At 41.2% G+C, this 22,817-nt stretch overlaps 1 protein-coding gene across 3 annotated transcripts in view; it reads right to left on the bottom strand.

The window, feature by feature from the left end:
- EXOC4 (exocyst complex component 4) overlaps positions 1–22,200 on the bottom strand; it is a 731,315-nt gene extending 709,115 nt beyond the window's left edge. For all 3 annotated transcript variants that reach the window (XM_059396386.1, XM_059396388.1, XM_059396387.1), the window contains exon 1: positions 22,084–22,200. In XM_059396386.1, the coding sequence (XP_059252369.1) occupies positions 22,084–22,169 (86 nt within the window). In that variant the 5' untranslated portion in view covers positions 22,170–22,200. The remainder of the gene's footprint in view (positions 1–22,083) is intronic.
- Between the last annotated feature and the right edge of the window lie 617 nt (positions 22,201–22,817).

Genomic DNA, 22,817 nt, shown 5'->3' on the forward strand with positions numbered 1-22,817 from the left:
TCTTCCTTATAGGGCCACTGGTGAGAATTAAAGGCGATCCAACAAAGCCTGGGAAATCATCGGCACTCAACGAACGGCGGTGGCTATTGCTGGTTCTCACTGTCACAGTAGTAGCAGTCAGGACAGCAAGGGCGATAGCTGTGTTCCATAACGTCATGCAAAGGACATTCTTTGGAAACAAAGATTCAAATTCTATCACCCCCAAAACGCTAGGTCATTTGGCGCTCGGCATGAGATTTAACCTCTCTGACTCGCCTTACTCCTCCCTGACATGAAGAATTGTAGAGAGTCTGACATTTTTATCCTACTCACAAGCTAACAAGTTAGCCTGCCCGAGTCTCATGGATGCTGCCAGAAGACACAAAACAAAGGACTCTGTTACAGCACAGCAGGCAGCCGGGGCACTGGCATATCTGCAGTAGCCCCCAACCCTGCCCCAAGTTCCACGAGGGTTAGGCAACTGGACCCAACTTTATGCCCAGACACACTGTGAGTGACTAGAGAGGAACCTGAATGTGGGAAAAGTCCATCTTTTATATGGACAGTACACCTGCCCTGCCTGCCTGCTCTTATACAGGGAGAGATGATCTCTCTCTTCCAAACATCCAAATACACAACCTTGGTGAGACTGTCTAAAACAAAGGGCTCTCAGTGCTTTGCTCAGAAGAACTTCAGAAAGAGCACGCCCAAGGAGAATGGGCTCCCAGCAATAATGGACCATAGTTCCCTGGGTTCCTTTGGAGACTGGGTGATGTCAGGTGATAGTAGATGATATCCCCAACGCCTGTTTTGTTTTCTGCAAAATGAGACCAGAAGCGCCATGTCTCCCACAATAAATATTTGCACCATAAATGAATGATACAGCATAAAAGCAGACCAGAAGTCTAGGGCAAAAGTATTCATGTCTGCTACCAAAACGCAGCAAATTTCAATGCGGAATTATTTTACTTTAAGCCAGTCACTTCACCTCAGCTGAGAGCAGGGTGGGAGAGAACACCTGTCATCTGAGTTCACCTCACCAGCCAGGTCAGGAACTCTCTCCCCAGCGTTCTAATAAGCCTCTGTGAGGGGAAAACTCACTAGTTCGCAAAGCCATTCACTGCAGTTTTGAAAAGCTCTCCTTATTACAACAGCTCGCCTTTCATTAAAATAAAATCAGCCTCTTTATAATTTCTACCCATTGATCCAAGTTCCACCTTTTTTCGGTTACATACATCTATTCCCTCTTCCATACAATTTCTCTTTAAGTGGTAAAAGGCTCTCGGTACTTCTTACTCAGATTAAACATCTCTAACTGCTTCAACGCTTTCTCCCACAACATGGCTCCCAAGCGCCCCCCCATCCTTGTAGATTTCCCTTCCAAAACAGCTACTGCTCACATAAAACTTACTATATGCCCGACATTCATCTGAGTGGATTTAGGCATAATAATTCACTTACTCCTGACAACAACCCTACAGGTAGGTACCATTACCAGCCACCAGCCCCCTCCCCACCTTATTACAGACAGGAAATGGAGTTGTGTATTAGAGGCACAGAACTTTTAAGTAGCAGAGCCGGGCCTCAAACCTGAGCTGTCTGATGTTAAAAGCTTCCCCATCCTGTGTAGTACCAGTGAATAAGACACACTCCTAATACGGCCTGACCAGTCCAAACAGGAAGAGGTTTTTATATCCTATAATACAGGCACCGTATTTTTAATAATCAGGCCTAAAATTACATTTTGGTAAATGCCGACACCAAAAACTATCCAAGATCCCCCCGGACAGTGAGTGCTGATGAGCCAGCTCTCACTCATCTACTTGGGAAATTTTCAAACTAAATACAGAAATGTACATCAATCCTTGTGTCCTACATTTGAGAAAGGGAAGAGGAAAGTGAAGCAGAAGATATCAGGTAGGGCCACAATGTGCCAGGGAATGCAGTGGTTATTTTGCACACATAGCTAAGATAATCCTCAGAAAGTCTGGTGAGATGAAATCAGAGGAACAGAGAGGGAAGGTAACTTTCACCCACATGCACAGCTAAGATGGGAACTGGACTTGACACGAAGTATACCTAACTTCACAGCCCATGCCTTTTCCAGTATGCCCGTTTTGAACTCCTACTCCTTGTGCCTTCGGCCCCTGATCAAGCAAGCTACAGCTCCCATGTGAAGAGAAGAGGAGATGGGCAGAGATGTAGACAATACTAAAAAACCTGCTAAGTGCTCCCAGACTCTTGAGTCTGGACAAGAAGCATAAACTTAAGGACATGAGAACGGGAGAAACGATCTGAAGTTGCCACCCCAAGATGCTTTCATGTTACTGAATCACTTAGATGTTCTTCTCCATTCCTATCTCGCAACCATTAAGATTTACAAACTATTGCCAAGTTCACGGAGGAACATTAAAAGCATACACTAAATTCTAGTTAAGCCAGACACAGAGACATTTCTGGATCACCAAGAATTTTGCACAAAGACAGCTCTGGCATTTGGCATGATGAATTACATCTCTAACCATGACTAATTAGTCCCCAGGAAGGAATTTATTTACCTAATGGGCTAAAAGGCCCACGGTGCACACATTAAGCTACTGTTCACAGCACCTAGTAGGAACACATGCTACATGGTTCTAGTGAATTCACAGCCAGCAGCTCCCAGTGAGCCTTCCACACAAGCATTAAACCTGAGGTAAGTAACTGCAGATCTGAAACTGAATTTGTCACTTTCCTTTTTTTTTTTTTTTTTTTTAACACCAGCTTCTGTATTTCAGTCTAGCCGGTCAAGTGTTCTGAAAGGAAAATAACTAGCCACCATCATGGACTCCTTCTACGGAGCAATTTTGCCTTCACTTTGGACTTAATAGAGTAATGGGAGTCCAGACAGGGGGAAGGCACACAAAAGTCTATATTGCTCTTAAAAAAGACAAAAGGAAGATCAAATAAAAGAGAAAGCACACCTATGAAGATAAGGTTAGCCACCCCAAGGTGACCCATCCCTCAAGAGAAACAATAACCTTCAGTCAAAGACAAAATGAGTGGATGCAGAAAAAACGCAAAGCAGAAACACTGCCAATTTGGAATATATCCTATGTTTCTGACTCTTCTCATCATGTGTCAACCATGAGGAGGTGCTGGCCACTTTCGAGCTCGTCGAGCAAGTCACTTAGCTTCTGTGTCTGTCTCTTTTCTCACCAAGTAGACAAGATAGTAAGAATACCTGCCTCACCAAGTGGTTGTGATGGGCAACGTGTGTGAACGTGCTCGGTAAAACATCAAGGGCCATTGATGTGTGGGCTGACACGTTATTAGGAACCAAATAAATCATCAGTGCATCACAATATTGTTAGCCCAAAGCCTCCCCCATTCGAAAGTTCCTGAAGATATTTATTCACGAACTGAGGTCAGACCTTTTCTTTATATTCTTAACGGTGCCTGGCACATTCGAAGTGCTCGGGAAAAGCTAAATAATGAGCAGTAGCCAAATGCAGGCTCTGAAGAGGTCAGGGAGGGCAGTTCTCTGCCTTAAGAAACAATTGCTATTAAATTATCTCACAGAAAGAAATGCCTGCTCCAAAATCTCTAGGAAAGGACAAATAATAGTTACAGCAACCCTACTGAGTTCATTTAGTCGTTCAGCCAAAGGTTCCTAGACACCTAGGACGTGGCAGGCAGGTGCTAAGCAGCCAGCGATGCAGCCAGGGATAAAAGCAATTCCTCCCCTCAGGAGGCTTACATCCTGGAGAAGCAGGTAACACGGGAGAAATACACAACACATGCAGGCCGGGAAGAAATGGTGATGGAAGAAACAGAGGCTGGGTAGAGGAGGGGGAGTGCACAAAACAAGGAGGCCAGAGAAAACCTCTCAGATAAAGACGGCATGTGAATAGAGCTTTCTAGAAAATGAGGGGGAGAGAGGCGGCACTTTCTGGGGAAACAGATTCCAGAAAGAACAGGAGACGCACTAGCCCTGAGGCAGGGTACTTGTTCCAGGTTCAAGGAACGGCAAGGAAGTCAGTGTGGCTTCAGAGAAGCAAGAGAGGGGACAGGGACGGATCAGAGAAGAAGCGGGGAGCCAGATCAGGTACAGCTCTGCGGACTTTTCCTCTCAGTGTTCTTGGATGCCACCGGGGGCTTAGCACCCAGGCAAATTAACAGCTTTCAGGGCGCCTGGCTGGCTCCAAGGGAAGAGCACACAACTCTTGACCTTGGGGTAGTGAGTTCGAATCCTATGTTGGGTGTAGAGAAATAATAAGAAAAATAAATAAAAACTTAAAAAAAAAAAGGAATGACAGCTTTCTTTTTTTCTTTAATTTTATTATGTTACTCACCACACAGTACGTCATTAGTTTTTTTTGTTTGTTTGTTAATATTTTATTTGTTTATTTGACGGAGAGCTAGAGAGAGAGCACAAGTAAGTAGAGTGGCAGGGAGAGGGGGAGAGAGAGAAGCAGGCTCTCTGCTGAGCAGGGAGCCCGATGCGGGGCTCGATCCCAGGACCCCGGAATCATGACCCGAGCGGGAGGCAGCTGCTTAACCAACTGAGCCATCCGGGCGCCCCACACCATTAGTTTTTGATGTAGTATTCCGTGATTCATTGTTTGTGTATAAACACGGCTTTCAGCCAGTATTTAATAATGAATACTGAATGCAAATATTCAACAATATTTCAAGTTTCATTTTACATCTATCCAACCTCTTTCTAAAAAAGATTGGAGACCATTTGTACAAAATGTAGGTAATACAAATGAGAAAGTGAACCTAGTTAAGGAGACAGAGGACAAAATGATGCCATGCAAATGTGGAACTCGGGTATGCAGGGCATGGAGGCAAAAACAGTTGATAGGAAACAAGCCCTCAACGTGAGCGTGAGGTTCCTAGCCATGCAAAAAGGGAACTGTAGCCAGTTAAGTCATTCTCATTATCAAAAAGATGGATTCCAGTTCCTCTATCGAGGAAGCAAACTTTAAGCTACTTCTAAATTCTAAAAGAAATCTTTCACTTAAAACAGTAAGGATGACAATATACAATATAGTGAACAAGGTCCTCAACCACCTTCTAAAAACAATAAATTTTATGTGGGCATTCTTGTAAGTTCCTTCCAGAACAGAACATTAAAACACAACTCAGACCAAGAGATTGTGACTCTGAACACAGTCCGAGCATGAAGCTTTTCCAATGATCCATTTTAATCTAAGAATGGAATTTGGGGAAAGAAGAGGATGAAATGGATCGAATCATGTTTCACTAATTTCCTCCTCTCAGCAAGCCCTTTGATAGTTCAAGCTGACCAGAGAGCAGTTCTTTGAAGAGCATCAACAGTACAAGTATTTGGTATTAGAGGATTAGTAGGGACTGTTAAATATCATAAGCCAGAAAAGCATGTAGGAAGGTTGCCAACTAATTGCAAAAAATTAACGACCTGTCCAGGGCTCTAGCCTGAGCCTCGAGATCACCTATATGTAATGACAGACCATCCCTGTGGAAGCATTTTAGGGTATTTTAACAAAGTAATAAGAGTCTCCAGAGTACCACCCGTTACAGACTAAATTGAGACACACTGTCCTCCCACTACCAAATTTATATTGAAGCAACCCTCAATGTGACTGTTTGGAGATTAGAGTCTCTAAAGGAGGTCATGTGGACAGGGCCTCAATGAGATACAACTGGTGACCTTATATGCAGAGAAAAGAGACACAAAAGAGCCCTCTCTCTCCACACACTCGCAGAGGAAAGGTCATTAGAGGACACAGCAAGAAGATGGCCATCTACAAGCCAACAAGAGGCCTTACCAAAAACCAACCCTGCTGGCACCTTGATCTTGGACGTCTAGCCTCCAGAACTGTGAGAAAAGAGATTTCTGTTGAAGCCACCCAGCTTGTGGTGTTTTGTTATGGCAGCTCTAGCAGCCTTATACCTGATCCTATGAAACACAGTAGTATTTTGCTTGGCTAAAATATCAAGGCAGATGTTATCGGTCACGCCCCTTCGAGCAACACAGATTCTCAACAAATCCTCAAGAATTAACTACCTGATTCAGCCTCAGATAACTAAACTAATTAACCTGCTATAAGAAATACTTAATGCAATACACCTGAATTTTGGTGACACCTGCAGAACAATTAGCAGTAAGTCCTGCTATCTGAAAACAGTTAATACGCTTAATTGTCTACTAAAGGCATTCCTTGTTGGTATCCAGTGACCTCTCCTCCAGGAATAATAAAGATTAACAAAACAATTAATGTAAATCCCTTCAAACAACTCAGAAAAACTCATTACAAGTAAGGTCCCACATATCCAAAAATCAGTTATCAGGAAACTACAGCTCTACAAAGCTCAATCTACAATAGGAATCAAATATCAGTGATACCCTTTCCGGAAAATACTCAGAATAGGCCTCTTCTTACCTGAAATCCCCAACTCCCTGCACTTTTTACTCCTCAGGCACCTAAACCCCTCAACCAGCACCACCTTCTCTCATTAGGGCATTTCTGATAAGTCTTTTTAGTCACATAATGGAAAGATAACCAGACAAGGGGTCCTCTTCATTTACAAAATATTGTAACACATTATCATAAGGCAAAAACCAGTATTTTTAAACTCAAATACACAAGGGTTAACTAGTTTCAGGCCCTCACTCCAAGTAGTAAAAAAAAAAAAACCTATTAGCTTATTGAGCTTTCTAGAATATTCCTTTTTGTTACTGATCCCAACACAGAAACAAAAAGTCTAGAGCATACATGATTCTTGAAGACATGTTTCCATTTTCTTTACCAAACTGCTTTTTCTGGTTAGGTTACACTATCCTACATTATCAGATCTCCTTAGCCCTTATTTCAAAGTGTGAGAGTCAGATTTTTTTTTTCTTTTAAAGCATGAACTAGCCAATGTTAAGAAATACCTGACAGTAACATGTCAGCAGGGGAACTAAAGACAGGTCTCAGTGCACCTGAGTGGCTCAGTCAATTAAGTGTCTACCTTCGGCTCAGGTCATGACCCCAGGGTCCTGGCTCCCTGCTCAGCAGGGAGTCTGCCCCCTAACACCCACCCCTTCTGCCCGCTCCTGCTCATGTGCACCTGCACCCATTCTTACTCAAATAAATACTTTAAAAAAAAAAAAAAAGACAGTTCTAAGTATGAGTATAAATCCAAACTAAAGAAAAGAAAAAGAAATCACTAAGAATATGAACACTAACAAGTTGAGAAGAATTTTCAAAGCCTATTCTACTAAGCAGAGCACTTTGTCTATGATGATTCATCTACAAATGCTTCCAATGAATTACAAAAAAAAAAAAAAGAAACTCTCATAATTCTGAGTTTGCATGGAAAAAATCAAACATTAAATGTTTGAGATGTGTATCACTACATAATCACATAAGATATGGCTTCACTCAAAGCATAACTGAATCTATATTACACTTTTTAATCCAATTTTATTATATTCAATTATACACTGCGACTGCTTGTTTCTTAATTATGTCTTATTAGATCCCACAAAATACAAGATAATCCTATCCCAACTGATAACGATTCACGACGACAAGTCCCTCTGAAAAAAACTTTCCTGATGCATAAAAGCAACATCTCTTAATTCACTACAAAAATTCACTTAATATCAAGTGACAGTAAACAATTTCTGCTTTAAAGTCAATTGAAAATTCACTGGTGTCTTGCTTCAGACGGCACTTAGGGCCAATTACTATACCCAACACATGCAGCTTTTCAATATTTCAATTAACTCAGTCACACAAAATACTTCTGGGGACCAAAAGCTCTAAGTCTTGTAACCAACAGAGAAGGCCATTATCTAAAATTAAGTAAAATCACCTTCACTACATGGGGAGATGGAGAGAAGTGAGTTGGGGGAAATGGGAGGAGGAGACAAACCATGAGAGACTGTGGACTCTGAGAAACAAACTGAGGGTTTTGGAGGGGAGGAGGGTGGAGGTTGGATAAGCCTGGTGGTGGGTATTAAGGAGGGCACATATTGCATGGAGCACTGGGCGTGATGCATAAACAATCAATTCTGGAACACTGAAAAGAAATTTGAAAAAAAAAATTTGCCTCACTACAGCATACACTGAGTCCAGGATTGACAGAGTCCATTTTAAATCTACCCCCTACCCTTTCTTAACTGAGGCTACCTCTTTGCCTACTTCCATCTGAAGCTCTACACCCTCCTCCAACCCTTCTCCACAGTGATCTTATTCTTCATCTCCAGGGGAATGTTTCCGTTATAACACAGGACGGCATTTGGTCACTTTAAAGGTGGAGGCTACTTCCTAATGTGGAGTTTCCCGTCGGTTCCTCAGAAATCCCATTTTAGAAGACAAGAGTAGGCACTGCATGGTACTAGGTTATCTTGAAATCCTGGATTACACAAATTGAAGCAAGTTTCTTAACTGCAGACATCTAGGAGGCTTTAATATGTTCGTGTGCCAGGTGCCTTGGGGAGGAGGGCAGAAGCTGAGTGGACAAGACATGGAAACTATGTAGTTATTTCTTAGATTTAGTCATCTACAGACCCTTGTAATTCCCACCCCCTTGTAGCTCCCCAGTCTGTAAACACACATGTGCATTTTCATGGAAATTTTCAAACACGTACAAAACCGGAGAGACTCCTCCAATAACCCAGCTTCAATGATTATCAACACACCCCAGTCTTGTATCATCTACACCCTAACTTGGACCCCTAGTTATTTTGAAGGAAATATTCAACATGGATATTTTTATCAGTATATAATTCACTATGTACCTCTTAGAAAACGGTCTGAATTCCAGTATAATTTACATAGTGTTACTTCGTTTCCGGGTGTCCGATACAGTGATTCAACAATTTTATGCATGACTCAGGGCTCATCATGGTAAGTGCACTCTTAAATCCCCATCGCCTCTTTCACCCAGCCTCTCCACCCACCCGGGCTCCTTTCCTAACCTTTTCTCTAGAGTTAAAAAAGTCTTTTTCTTTAGGGGCACCTGGGTAGCTCAGTCAGTCAAGCGGCTGCCTTCAGCTCAGGTCATGATCCCAGGATCCTGGGATCGAGTCCCACATTGGGCTCCCTGGTCAGCAGAGAGCTGCTTCTCCCTCTCCCTCTGCCTGCCACTCTGCCTACCTGTGCGCTCTGTCAAATAAATAAATAAAATCTTTAAAAAAAAAAAAAGTCTTTTTCTTTATTCATGTTTTGTTACTTAAATTAAGAATCTTTTTGTAAAAATAGCCAGGATACCATTATCTCAGCTTTAAAAAGTTAATGCTAATTGATTTATTTCCCCAACTAAATTATGTCCTATGGGCTACTCAAACTCTAACTTGCATTCGAATCATCTGGTAACCCTGTTACACTGTGGAGCGGCTCAGCTCGGCCAGGTGGTGACAGAGGCTGCCTCCCCCTTTTTAAGATTCTACAATCCTATCAAGGTCTCAAGTGGTATTTTAAAAATAAAATGATGTCCCCCATCATATTTAGCATAATGACAGGCACCAATTTTTTTTTTAATTTTATTTATTTATTTGACAGACAGAGATCACAAGTAGGCAGAGAGGCAGGCAGAGAGAGAGGAGGAAGCAGGCCCCCTGCTGAGCAGAGAGCCCGATGTGGGGCTCCATCCCAGGACCCCGGGATCATGACCCGAGCCGAAAGCAGCGGCTTAACCCACTGAGCCACCCAGGCACCCCATGCACCAAATTTTAAACGGAAAAATGCTTCTTGAATTATATGCCACTTTATTTTTTGCAAGGGCTGTATACTCAATTAATGAATCACTGACACTACATTAAAAACTAGTGACGGACTGTATGTTGGCTGACTGAACAATAAAAAAAATAAAAATTTTAAAAATTGAAAAACAAAATTTTTTTAAAGCAATAAATGGTCAAAAAAGGTTCTCCTAAGAGAAGTGTGGATATTCCTCAAGAAATTAAAAATAGAGCTTCCCTATGACTCTGCCATTGCACTACTGGGTATTTACCCCAAAGATACAGATGGAGTGAAAAGAAGGGCCATCTGTACCCCAATGTTTATAGCAGCAATGGCCACGGTCGCCAAACTGTGGAAAGAACCAAGATGCCCTTCAACGGACGAATGGATAAGGAAGATGTGGTCCATATACACTATGGAGTATTATGCCTCCATCAGAAAGGACGAATACCCAACTTTTGTAGCAACATGGATGGGATTGGAAGAGATTATGCTGAGTGAAATAAGTCAAGCAGAAAGAGTCAATTATCATATGGTTCCACTTATTTGTGGAGCATAACAAATAGCATGGACGACAAGGGGAGATGGAGAGAAGTGAGTTGGGGGAAATTGGAAGGGGAGATGAACCATGAGAGACTATGGACTCTTAAAAACAACCTGAGGGTTTTGAAGGGGTAGGGGGTGGGGGGTGGGAGATCCAGGTGGTGGGTATTGGAGAGGGCACGGATTGCATGGAGCACTGGGTATGGTGCAAAAATAATGAATACTGTTAGGCTGAAAAAATAAAAAAAAGGTTCTCCTAAGGAACTTAAAATATTAAGTTTTCCTACCTGTCAAATGGTACACGAGAACTTTCCTGTTAAATGGTGAGTTCCCATGTTTTTCAAGGCAAAATTCCCATCACATAAAGGATTGGCTACTAAAAAGACCAGAACTCATTTCATGGCTTGAAAGCAGTGAAAAATGTAAGTAGCTGCAGAGGAGAAGACCAAAGTGAGCAGAGCTCAGAGCTCACCACTGCAAACTGAAAAATGCAAGCAAAAACAAAAAGCAAAACAAAACCACCACCAACAAAAAACAATCTAAATGCTGTGCCTCCCAAAGAAAACCAATTACCAGCTCTAAGAGAGCTCAGGCTACCAAGAACAATACTATCACAGGCAAACAAATAAACAAACAAAAAAAAGACCCATATTTTTAATAATAAAGAAATACACAAACAGACGCAAAATAGTTCCAAAGCATTTCTCGGAGTTCTGAAGGAAAAGTTCTTGGAAAAGTACTATATGAAGCAAAAGTGTTTAGCTGTTTAATGAAATACTCTGCAAAATGTGAGATACTATTAGGGCGGAGATATCTAGTTCACTCTCATGCTGTACCTTTATACAGCAGACCCGTATAAATGATGACCTTGGGGCACCTGGGTGGCTCAGTGGGTTAAAGCCTCTGCCTTCGGCTCAGGTCATGATCCCAGGGTCCTGGGATAGAGCCCCAAGTCGGATTCTCTGCTCAGCGGGGCGCCTGCTTCCTTCTCTCTCTGCCTACTTGTAATCTCTGCCTGTCAAATAAATAAATAAAATCTTTAAAAAAAAAATGATGACCTTATTCTTCCATCTGCTCGTATGCAACTGATGAATCAGACCAATAAAATTCTTTAAAGATATTTTTCAAAATATGAAGCACTGACAGACTTCCGCTCTGATCTAGAAGAAATAACTGGGACTGGATTTGCCCTAGCATCTGAAAATAACAACAACCAAAAAAAACCAAAAACAAAAACAAAAAACTGATTTCAAAACCTTAAGCATTAAGGCAGAGTTTGCAGGGCAGGTGAGGAAAGGAAAGAACTAGAGAGCACTCTGAAAATCCCGCAGAAGGGCTCCCTTAAAGCCTCCGCTCACTATCACCATGCCTAGGAAAACTACCCAAGGCCAGGAAAAGAACCACCAGTAAGGATTAATGGGCACAAGTACCTGAAATCACACACAGCCAGAGGGGAAAATCTCAGGATTCACAGAGCATTGGGTGGAGTACTCAAAAGAATTTTGCCATATTTAGGAAACAAAACTGGCCCTAAACCAAATGTAGCTTCGTCCCCATGAGCAAAATTTAAAACAAGACGTGAAAGGACCACAATGTCCAAGTAACTTAACCAAATCCTAGAACAAAATTCAGGAATATTTACAAGAAAACAAAGACATCTGCTATCAGTACCCAAAAGGTAAAATTTACAATATCTAGTATCCAAAACATATGTAAGGTATGTAAAAAGGGGGGGAGTGGTTATTAATCAACTGAAACTAAGCCAAAAATGACATAAGAAGACAAAATGAGTAAACAAGAACATTAAAGGTATTATAATACCTGTATTTCATAGTCCAAGAAGCTACAGGAAAGACTGAATGTTCAAGGAAAGCTATTAACGATTTTTTTTTCTTAAAAGACCCAACTCAAACTTCTAGACCTCAAAACTATAATCTAATAAAAAATACATTACATAAGATTAACAACAGATTGGAAATTATAGAGAAGATTGAAGACTTTGAAGACACAGTAATAATAGAGGGGGAAACATCAGCATTCAGTGAGATGTGGGACTTGAAGTGCCTAAAATACTTAGATAAATCTAACCAACAATATGTAAGACTACATACTGAAATCTATTTTAAAAATTGATGAGCGAGGGGCGCCTGGGTGGCTCAGTGGGTTAAAGCCTCTGCCTTCGGCTCAGGTCATGATCTCAGGGTCCTGGGAACGAGCCCTCCATCGGGCTCTCTGCTCATTGGGGAGCCTGCTTCCTCCTTTCTCTCTGCCTGCCTCTCTGCCTACATGCGATCTCTGTCTGTCAAACAAATAAATAAAATCTTTAAAAAAAAAAATTGATGAGCGAAATTAAAGAATTAAATGAAAAAATACACCTATTCAGGGATAAGAATATTCAACATGACTAAGATGTCAATTTTCCTATGTCACTTTGTACATTCAATGCAATCCCAACCAAAAATCCGAGGTTTTATCGTACAAATTTACTAGCTAACTCAAAGACTGATATGGGGAAAAAAATAAAACGAAATAAAATTGATGCAGAAATGCAAAGGACCTAGAATACCCAAAATAACTTTTGTTTTAAGTAGGCTCCATGGAGCCCAATGAGGGGCCTGAACTCACAACCATGATGAGATCGAGACCTGAGCCAAAATTCAGAGTTGAACGCTCAACCAACTGAGTCACCCCAGCACCCCATCCAAAATAACTTTTAAAAAGTAGGGTACAGGGGCACCTGGGTGGCTCAGTGGGTTAAGCCTCTGCCTTCAGCTCTGGTCATGATCTCAGGGTCCTGGGATCAAGTCCCATATCGGGCTCTCTGCCCGGCAGGGAGCCTGCTTCCCCCTCTCTGCCTGCCTCTCTGCCTACTTGTGATCTCTGTCAAGTAAATAAATAAAATCTTTAAAGAAAAAAAAAGAAGTAGGGTACAGGTGGAGAGCAAACACGGTCTTCAAGACTTAAAAAGCAACAATCAAGACTGTGGTAATGTCATCAAGATAAACAAATGAGTGGGGGCACCTGGGTGGCTCAGTGGGTTAAGGCTCCGGTGGTGATCCCAGGGTCCTAGAATCGAGCCCCGAGTTGGGCTCTCTGCTCAGCGGGAAGCCTGCTTCCTCCTCTCTCTCTGCCTGATTCTCTGCCTACTTGTGATCTCTGTCTGTCAGATACATAAATAAAATCTTTAAAAATTAAAAAAAAAAAAGATAAACAGATGAGTGAAATAGACTAGAGAATCAAGAAATAGACCCACATTAGTCAACTGATTTTTGACAGATATACAAAAGAAATTCAGTGAAGCAAGCATAATCTGTTTAATGAATGGTGTTGGAATAATAGGATACTCTTGCACAAAAAAATAAACTGGAAAAAAGACATGGATGCTGTAAGTGTTTGTCTCTATCTTGATATGGGTAGTGGTTATATAGGTAAAAATTCATCAAGCCATATACTTAATATATGTGTACTTAACGATACATATGAATACCTCGAAAATGGAGACAAATAAAGTCAGCGTATAAGTTAGCATAGAGAAGGGTGCCTGGCTGGCTCGGTCAATAGAGCATGTGACTCTCGATCTTGGGGTTGTGAGTTTGAGCCCCACACTGGGGGACAGAGATTAGTTAAAAATAAGTTAGCATATAGAGTAAGCTCCCATATTTATTTTAAAAATAATATTTTTTGTTTGAAATAAAAGAATTTCTATCTATCCATCCAATATTTTGTACACGCATATACACACACCCAGAGACACAGCAAAGTCTGGAATGAGGTTCAGCTAATATCAATTGACAGTGACTGGAATAATCCCATCTTCCTGCATTTCCACTCTTTCAATATATAACAATATATTGTTTTAAATTATAACACTGTTTGAATTATAACAATACAGTCAATTTTTTAATAAGTGGAAGCGAAGTTATTAATAGTGTTTAATTCTGGGTAAAGAGAATATGAGAGTTTATATTTTCTTCTCTGTAATTTTCTATATATTTTTAATTCTCCCACTTAAAAAATATTTATATAACTCCAAACACTATATATAGCAACATGAAAAAATTCTGTTATGCTAAAAAAAGTTGTTTGTTATAACTAAAACTATTAAACTTCTCTAAGTACCTAGACAAGATCCACACAAAAACCTTAAAAAGGAAAATAGGTTAATATTTAGGAAATAAGATTGTTGGACTTGTTTTCTTTTTAATAACTTTTTTTTTACAAGTTTTTGTGACCCAAAAATGGGGATGTGCCAATGCCAAGTATGCACAAGAAGGGAACAAAACGCATGGAATGTTGTTGAAGATCCCACAAAGGTCCAACAATGGAAAACAGAAATCACCTTTTCTGTAAATGGTGCTTGAACAACGGAACATCCACCTGCAAAAAAGTGAATCTGGACACAGATCTTACTGCCTTCACAAAAATTAACTTGAAATGGGTAGCCTGAACTGCACAGCCAAGTACAAGACATAACATGAAACTCCCAGAAGTGAACACTGGAGAAAACTTACATGATCGTGGGTATGGCACAGAGTTTTTAGGTTATAATGCCAAAGACATGACCCGTAACAGAAATCACTAATGATTCATTAAAAGTACAAACTTCTGCTCTGGGAAAGACTGTCAAGAGAATAAGACAAGCCACAGACTGGGAGAAAAATACTTGCAACACGCATATATCCGCATACCTCCAGCTGTAACACGCAACCAAAGGACAGGGAGACAATTACTCCCCTCTTACTCACAACGGACTTAATAAAGACAATCATCAGAAACATCCAGTTTCTGGCCAGGGCTTGGGAAAACGGGTGCGCGAATACACCACTCGTGGGAGCGAAAATGACCATCTTTCTGGAGGACCTTTGGACTCTCTAAAAATACAAAATGTCAAGATACTCGGGCGTGGCTATTCCTCTGCCACTGCCATGATTTTACACCACTGGTCTACTCCCTGATGTACATGAATGCTCACTGTTTTAACAGAAGATTTAAAAAAAGAAAAGAAAAAGAAACAAGTTAAGTGTTTGTTATAAAAAATGGATGGGAGAGGGACCACTAATCAAATAGATTATGGTGTATCCATATGAAGAATGCTACATAGCCACTAAAAAGATTGAGATAGACCTGTATGTGTTACTAGAAAAGATCTCCAAAATAAAGAAAAACAAGCGAATGAATAAAGGGTCAAAAATATGCATAGTATGATTTCATTTGTTTAAAGAAAATATAATTTTAATGAATATTCCTTAATTTTAATGAATATTCCTTAAGTGTATATAAAGTATTATATATTAAAATATTAAATACTAAAGAATGTATATTCTGGTTTAAAGATTATACATTCACGCATACTTAAAAACAATTTTCTATTCCTCTCAAGGAACCAAAGGTACATCAGGAAGGATATGAACAGAGTGAAAAGTCTTCATTTTTTATTTTATTCCTCTTGAAATATCTGAATTTTCTTATATAACTAAATTTTAGAAATTATGTATTTTAATGGCAAAAGGGTTATGTAGGCAAAGAGATGATAGGCCTTTCAATTCGCTGGTTTATAAACTTTCTGTCTTTAATCTAATAAATGTTTTATCCTTTATGTCTGTTTATATTTTATGTTTTACATGCACACATAAGCATATATATATTTAAATCTAGCTTCTGCAGCTGACTCTCAAATGATCAATAATTACCATCTTAATTCAGCTACACAAGGTTTCTTGGTTACAAAGTGAACATTCTGGCAAATGGAATCAAACATTCAAGCCAAACTGGAAAGGTTATTTCTGACAGAAAATTCACATCATATCCTGGGGGCTCTCTGTTGGACATCACAACCAAGTTTCTAACCAGAGAAGCGGCAGATCCTGAAAAGGAAGAAATAAATGAACACCGCAAGTGTTCTCTACGCCAAACTGTTAGCCCCTCCTGTACCCTCTTAAATTTCCCCCAAAACCAAAGCCCATATTATTATCCCATTTCACAAATGTACTAGACACAGTGGTCTGAAGTAACTGGTCCAACGTAATTGTAAACGGGTAACACAATCCGGTAAGTTTCTACTAACTATACCTCAACGTCCACCGAACACTATGACCATATCTATCCACTGTAAGGAGTGGCTTAAAAAAACCCTGACCTATCACCCAACATTACACCTCTCTGCCTCAAAGCCTTCAGGAAATCCCAATGTTAAGAATTACACGTGGGGGGGGGGGGGGGGGGGGCACCTGGGTGGCTCAGTGGGTTAAAGCCTCTGCCTTCGGCTCTGGTCATGATCCCAGGGTCCTGGGATCGAGCCCTGAGTTGGGCTCTCTGCTCAGCGGGGAGCCTGCTTCCTTGTCTCTCTCTGCCTGCCTCTCTGCCCACTTGTGTTCTCTGTCAAATAAATAAATAAAATCTTTAAAAAAAAAAAAAAAGAATTACACGTGGGGTTAGAAACTAAGACATGGATTCCCAAGATACTGATTCTTCATGTTTAGCAGGAAAAGGGGAGGGATTGTTTTGCCCCTCTATCCACATATACTGTCACATGTCCCAAGACTTCGAGGAGAAAAAAGTGTTTAGTCTCCAGACAGCCTAGCAGTAATTTTCAAACAGTACTGCATCCGCGGTGCCAAGATGTCCCAGGGTGCAAAGGGAGTGGAAACCCAAAAAACCATAATGAGCCAGGCTCAGATGAAGAGAAGAGGTGTTACTGGAAACAACACTAACCAGCTCACACAACTTCGTGGACTCTGCTCCAGAATGACCACATTTCTTTCTGCCACAAACTGTGTCATGGACCTCAAAGCTATTTGTTCAAAGCCCTGATCAAAGACTGGACCCCTTCAACAAAGCTTGCTTTGAATTAAAAGTGGGGCTGACCAAAACACTCTCGGAGGAGGAAGGGAATTTAACAGGTATCTACAATAAAGGATTTTCTTAGTTTTTGAAATTCCAACTTCTATGAAGACATGAAAGTTGATGAAAACGTGAGCCCTCAACTGCCTTCAAACCTCCTTGACATCTGTAACCAGAGTCTGTCCACAAAAGCTCTGCTCTGAGGTTTCCATAAGGTCGCCTAAAGTCACAGCCAAAGTTTGTCTTCCCAATTAAATGGTCTATTAAAGGCCAACTTATAAAGAGAAGAGAGTCAACATTTAATTGGAAAGCAAATCACCTAACAGTAAGTGGTAGACACATTTCCCAATTAAAAATCTGACAAGAACTCACAAAAATAAAACAGCAACTCCAAAATGCCATCTTGCCCATTTCCCCATTTAGAAAGGCTGCCTGCTCCGATTTCACACCAAAGAAAAGGTTAGGGGGGGGAAATCAATAGAAAAGTTGGAAAATGCTGCGTGTGCGTGCACACGTGTAAAACTGTCCAAATTTACATCAGCAGGTGATCGCAACTCTGTCCACCCAATTAGTTCCATTTTAAAGGGCCAGTGGCAAGATTTCAAACCAAAAGCTGCAGGTAGCAGTGGCCTCCGACAGACTCGGTCCCAAGCACCATCCATCTCCTCATCAAAGCCCCACTTCCCAGCCTGAGGACCTCTTCTGCAATACCCCGGGAGTCTACCCTTTGAAACATCTGACTGTCCAGAAATATTTTTATTCAACACTTTTTAAATGGTTAAGAATTTCATTTATGAGTCTCAAGGTACTTAAATACCCATCGACCAAAATGTAACATTTTCACTACTCCACACTAGACTTCTTGAAAATGTTTTGATTTTTAAATGCTTGAAAGTGACGAATGATCATACTAGCAAAATAGTTATTATTTAACTATTTGGTACCACAGATGGAAAGAGTGATGAGATTTGGCTAGTTCCCATGTCTATACTTAATGTGTCCTTAGGCTGAACCCTTAACCACCTGTTGTTTTTTTATTCAGTGTTAAAAGATGACTAGCAATAAATGCTGCTTCGGGGTGCCTGGGTGACTCAGTGGGTTAGGCCTCTGCCTTTGGCTTGGGTCATGATCTCAGGATCCTGGGATGGAGCCCTGCATCAGGCTCTCTGCTCAGCGGGGAGGCTGCTTCCCTCTCTCTCTCTCTCTACCTGCATCTCTGCCTACTTGTGATCTCTGTCTGTCAAATAAATAAATAAAATCTTTTTTTTTTTTAAATGCTGTTTCAAGTCCTAGAAATAGCTTTAAATATATATGATGTGTTAGACTAGTACATAATAAGGTATAGGAATGACTTTTTAGAGAGATTTTTTGAGAGAAAGAGCGCGCGCATGTGTGTGTGCATGTGTACACCAGCTGTGGCAGTTGGGGGGTGGGAGGGGTTGCTGCAGGGAGAGAATCTCAAGATTCCCCTGTGAGCACAGACTCATAGCCCTGAGGTCACAACCTGAGCCAAAACCAAGAGTCAGACACTTAACTGAGCCATCCAGGTGCTCCTAGAAATGACTTTTTTAACATATCTGAACAAAAGCAAAGGAGAAGTTTTAATATTCACTATTTAAAAAAAAAAAAAAAGCTCAGTGATATAAAAAGATAAACAAAGGGGCACCTGGGTGGCTCAGTGGGTTAAAGCCTCTGCCTTCAGCTTGGGTCGTGATCCCAGGGTTCTGGGAGAGAGCCCTGAATCAGGCTCTCTGCTCAGCAGGGAGCCGGCTTCCTCCTCTCTCAGCCTGCCTCTCCGCCCACTTGTAATCTCTGTGTGTCAAATAAATAAATAAAATCTTTAAAAAAAAAAAAAAGATAAACAAAGCTAAACTAATCAAACTAATCAAACTTTTCAAAGGATTACTACTGACTCACTTATATGGTGACAAAATGACAGGTCCAAAGAAACATAAAAGAGAACTGACATGTATCAATATATCTTCAAGAAGGCTCAGGTTTTATAAACATGAACCTAAAATGGATTCGGGAAAGCTTTGGTCTTTGAGAGAGAATCTGAAAAGAGGTTAAGGAGAAGAGGAGATAATCCAAGTTTAACATGAGGAATTAAGAATCATGAATACAGTGTTGCAAGAAGGGGTAACACAAAGAATACAAACTGAACAGAGAGACAAAGCAACTTCAGAGTAACAGAACAATTTACTAACAAGAAATATACATTCCCCATTTCCCCCCCTCAATTTTGTAATGTAATTGACATATAACACCATAGTCGTTTAAGGTGTACAACATGATTTAATATATTATGTATATTGCAAAATGATTACAATAAGGTTAGTTAACATGGACCCATTGCACATAGTTACAATTTCTTTTTCTTATAATAGAACCTGTAAGATCTACTCTCTTAGAAACTACATTCCCCACTCTATTCTCCTCTGAAGTACTCACCCCTGCTTCTCCCCACCCAAACACCAAAGTACTACTACCACCCTACTCTCATTAACTGCCACTGTTCACAAAGTTTAAACCATTGCATATGTTCAAAAAGCTCATCAGGGAGGAAACAACAAGGAGAGAGAGCTGGCAACACTCTCAGGCCAAACCCACAATTTTCCTGTGACACAAAGAAATACTGAAATATAAACATCAACACTTGAGAAGCAACAACAACTAGTCTTAAATAAGGTCATATGTAACCATGAACTCTAATCCTTAATAAACTTGCCCAGGGTGTTAGATCTGGACCCTCCATTATACTATGCTAGGTAACAGTAACGAAAGTATTATGCAAGTGGTCTGAGGTGGTCAAGGATAAAGAAGACAAATGAACAACATTAATACACAATAGAATTCAACATAAAAATTGTGTAGGCCTAAATCATGATGATATGTGAAGGTAATATAGATGGGCAGAAGATGTGGGTGAACAACCACAAAATCATATGCCACCCCATCCAGAGGGAGAGTTCCCCTGAAGAACAAAGGAACAGATAACCAAAGGCAATGTGTTTCTGAATCAGCATCAGTTTAAAAAACAAAACACAAAAACTTCAGTTTGGTTTTTATGCTTTTTCCAAATGTAGGATGTAGGGCATTTAGAATGAATGTAACTGGCATTTAAGAAAACTGATACACAGCAGAAAAGAAATGGGTGAAGCCTACAGAATCAGAAATGCACAGATGAAATGGTACGTTTATATACAGCTGTTACCTTCCCTAACCCCCACTACACTTGACCACAACTAATTCTGGATTTCCATCTTTCACTCCTTTCTTCTAGTCTTCTAGGCTGTCACAGTTTTTACTTCCATATTTTATCCCTCAAGTGAACTATACTCTGAAGGGTAACATCATGTCTGGTTCGTCTTTGCTAAACACAGAGAATTCACTCAGTTGCTCAACAAATATTTATAAAGTATGTATTAACTCCCAGGCACCATAGTACAAACTGGCACTAAATACATCGTGTAAGTGAATATTGACTATAAGGCAGAAAAAATAAAGAAGTTCAAAAAAGAATCCAAATAAATTCATATATAGAACTCCACAAAGGATTAAGATGGTATGCTACCATCTCTCCATACTCTAGTTGGAGTTTCAGTATCATGAAACAAACGTTTACACTGCCTGTACAGTCACAAGAATGTGGGTCCACACTAGACCAGGGCTCCCTTTGCATGGCCCACCAAGTTTATGAAGCATTTCCACACAGAGAACAATTCTTATCTAAAAAACAAAAACAAACAAAAAAACAGTAATAATTTCGTAGTCTTAAACTAGAAGCCCCTAAAAAACACCCATGAGATGGGTCTTTATCAGTCCGGGAGTACTAGGCTATTTTAAAATTCAATCTATTCTTATATTCAAACCCTGACTAACTACCAGGGGGTTGAGGCTGAATTTTTTTTTTTTTTTTTTTTTTTTTTAATCATCAGGACAGGGACACCTGGGTGGCTCAGTTGGTTGGATGACTGCCTTCAGCTCAGGTCATGATCCCGGAGTCCCGAGATCGAGTCCCGCATAGGGCTCCCAGCTCCACCGGGAGTCTGCTTCTCTCTCTGACCTTCTCCTCACTCATGCTCTCTGTCACTGTCTCTCTCTCAAATAAATAAATAAAATCTTTAAAAAAAAAAAATCATCAGGACATTGCGGGGGCCCTCCTAGAACTCAACTAGAAGTTTAGCATGGGGCGGGGGTTTACTTGATGAAAAATTCCCGAGTTGACATTCAAATGTCAACAATGTAAAAACGTGTTATAATACATTTTATTCAGGTTGTTGTAATCACTTCCCGTATCATCCTTAATGATGTCCAAAAGGATTCCCCACCCTTACTTTATTTCACATTTTAAAAAAAGGAGCCCCTAAAAGCTCCACCAGTCCCCCTCCCACCATGCATATTCTGGAAAAATAACGTGCATAGAAGATAACCCGAAATTTGTTTATCCTTCCGGGATAGGAAGGCAGAATAAAAATGGAAAACGACTGTACGCCTTCCAACCCAGAGCCCTTCTGCAAGCTCACTACAGGCTCTGGTATTGGAGGCTGTGGCCATTCACAGGTGGTTGGAGGTGTCCGAAGTGTGAGAACACAATCTGCAACTCGTGACAGTAGCCCCCGGACTTCGGGGCCTTCCACCCAGAAATCCAGGAAACAAGGCGCCTGCCCCAAGTGAGCGCTGCCGAAAGCAACCCATAAATAAACGCTGTGTGAATCAGTGAGCACACCTGGCTTTCTCTACCAAGCCCCAAACAGCGTGCTTCTAGGGCCCACGGACCCTAATGGAAAGCTCAGGTCCTAAAGACAAGACAGCGAGGCGGGGCTCCTCCCTTTAGTCCAACCCCAGAGAAAACTGCGGGGGAACTGCGGGGGCCCTCCGGAGGGACTGGGGGGAGGCAGGGAGGAAGGGGGAGGGGTCGGCAGGGTGGAACCCAGCTAACCCTTCTCCCTTCCAAAGCGGAGGTCGAGCCGCTGCCCGCTGCCCTCTGGCCCCTGACCCTGCCTCCTGCCTCCCTCACCTGATCACAGAGATGAGCAGCCCCGAGGGGTCTTTGCTTTTGCTGACTGTGCTTCTGTATTTCCCACCAGCCGCTTCTGCCGCCATCTTGGTACCGGGCGGAGCGGGGGAACGGGTGGGTAAGAACGGACCAAGCGAACGTAAACTCTGTAATTGACCTCGCTGGGGAGTAACCAATGGAAGAAGAGAAATTCGGAGACGGGAAACTGGACAGTCCAATCGCTGAACTAAGGAGGTGGGACAGATGAAGCAAGTTTCACGGTCTCGCATTCGCTCTAAGCACTCTGGGAATTGTAGTTTCTTTCCGTGGTTCCTGGGAGCGCAGGAAGACTAAACCAGTGGCAACTTGGTGAAGTCTCGTAATGACTGGTTTGTATTTATTCTGATCTGGTGTGGGTTTTGTTTTGTTTTGTTTAACAGTTTCCCTTTTTTTAGAATTTTATCATGTTTTTCTTTTAACATTTTATTTATTTATTTGACAGGCAGAGATCACAAGTAAGCAGAGAGGCAGGCAGAGAGAGAGGAGGAAGCAGGCTCCCTGCTGAGCAGAGAACCCCATGCGGACCCCAAGATCATGACCTGAGCCGAAGGCAGTGGCTTAACCCACTGAGCCACCCAGGCGCCCCAAGAATTTTATCATGTTTCTAATCAAATTTATCTTACAATGCCATGAAGAGTATATAGGGGTGTGTTTTTACTTGGTGGGGGGGGAGGGGGTGTTCGTCTATGAGCAAA

Source organism: Mustela nigripes, chromosome 4 (assembly GCF_022355385.1).
Source record: "Mustela nigripes isolate SB6536 chromosome 4, MUSNIG.SB6536, whole genome shotgun sequence".
In the NCBI taxonomy this organism is placed as follows: domain Eukaryota; kingdom Metazoa; phylum Chordata; class Mammalia; order Carnivora; family Mustelidae; genus Mustela; species Mustela nigripes.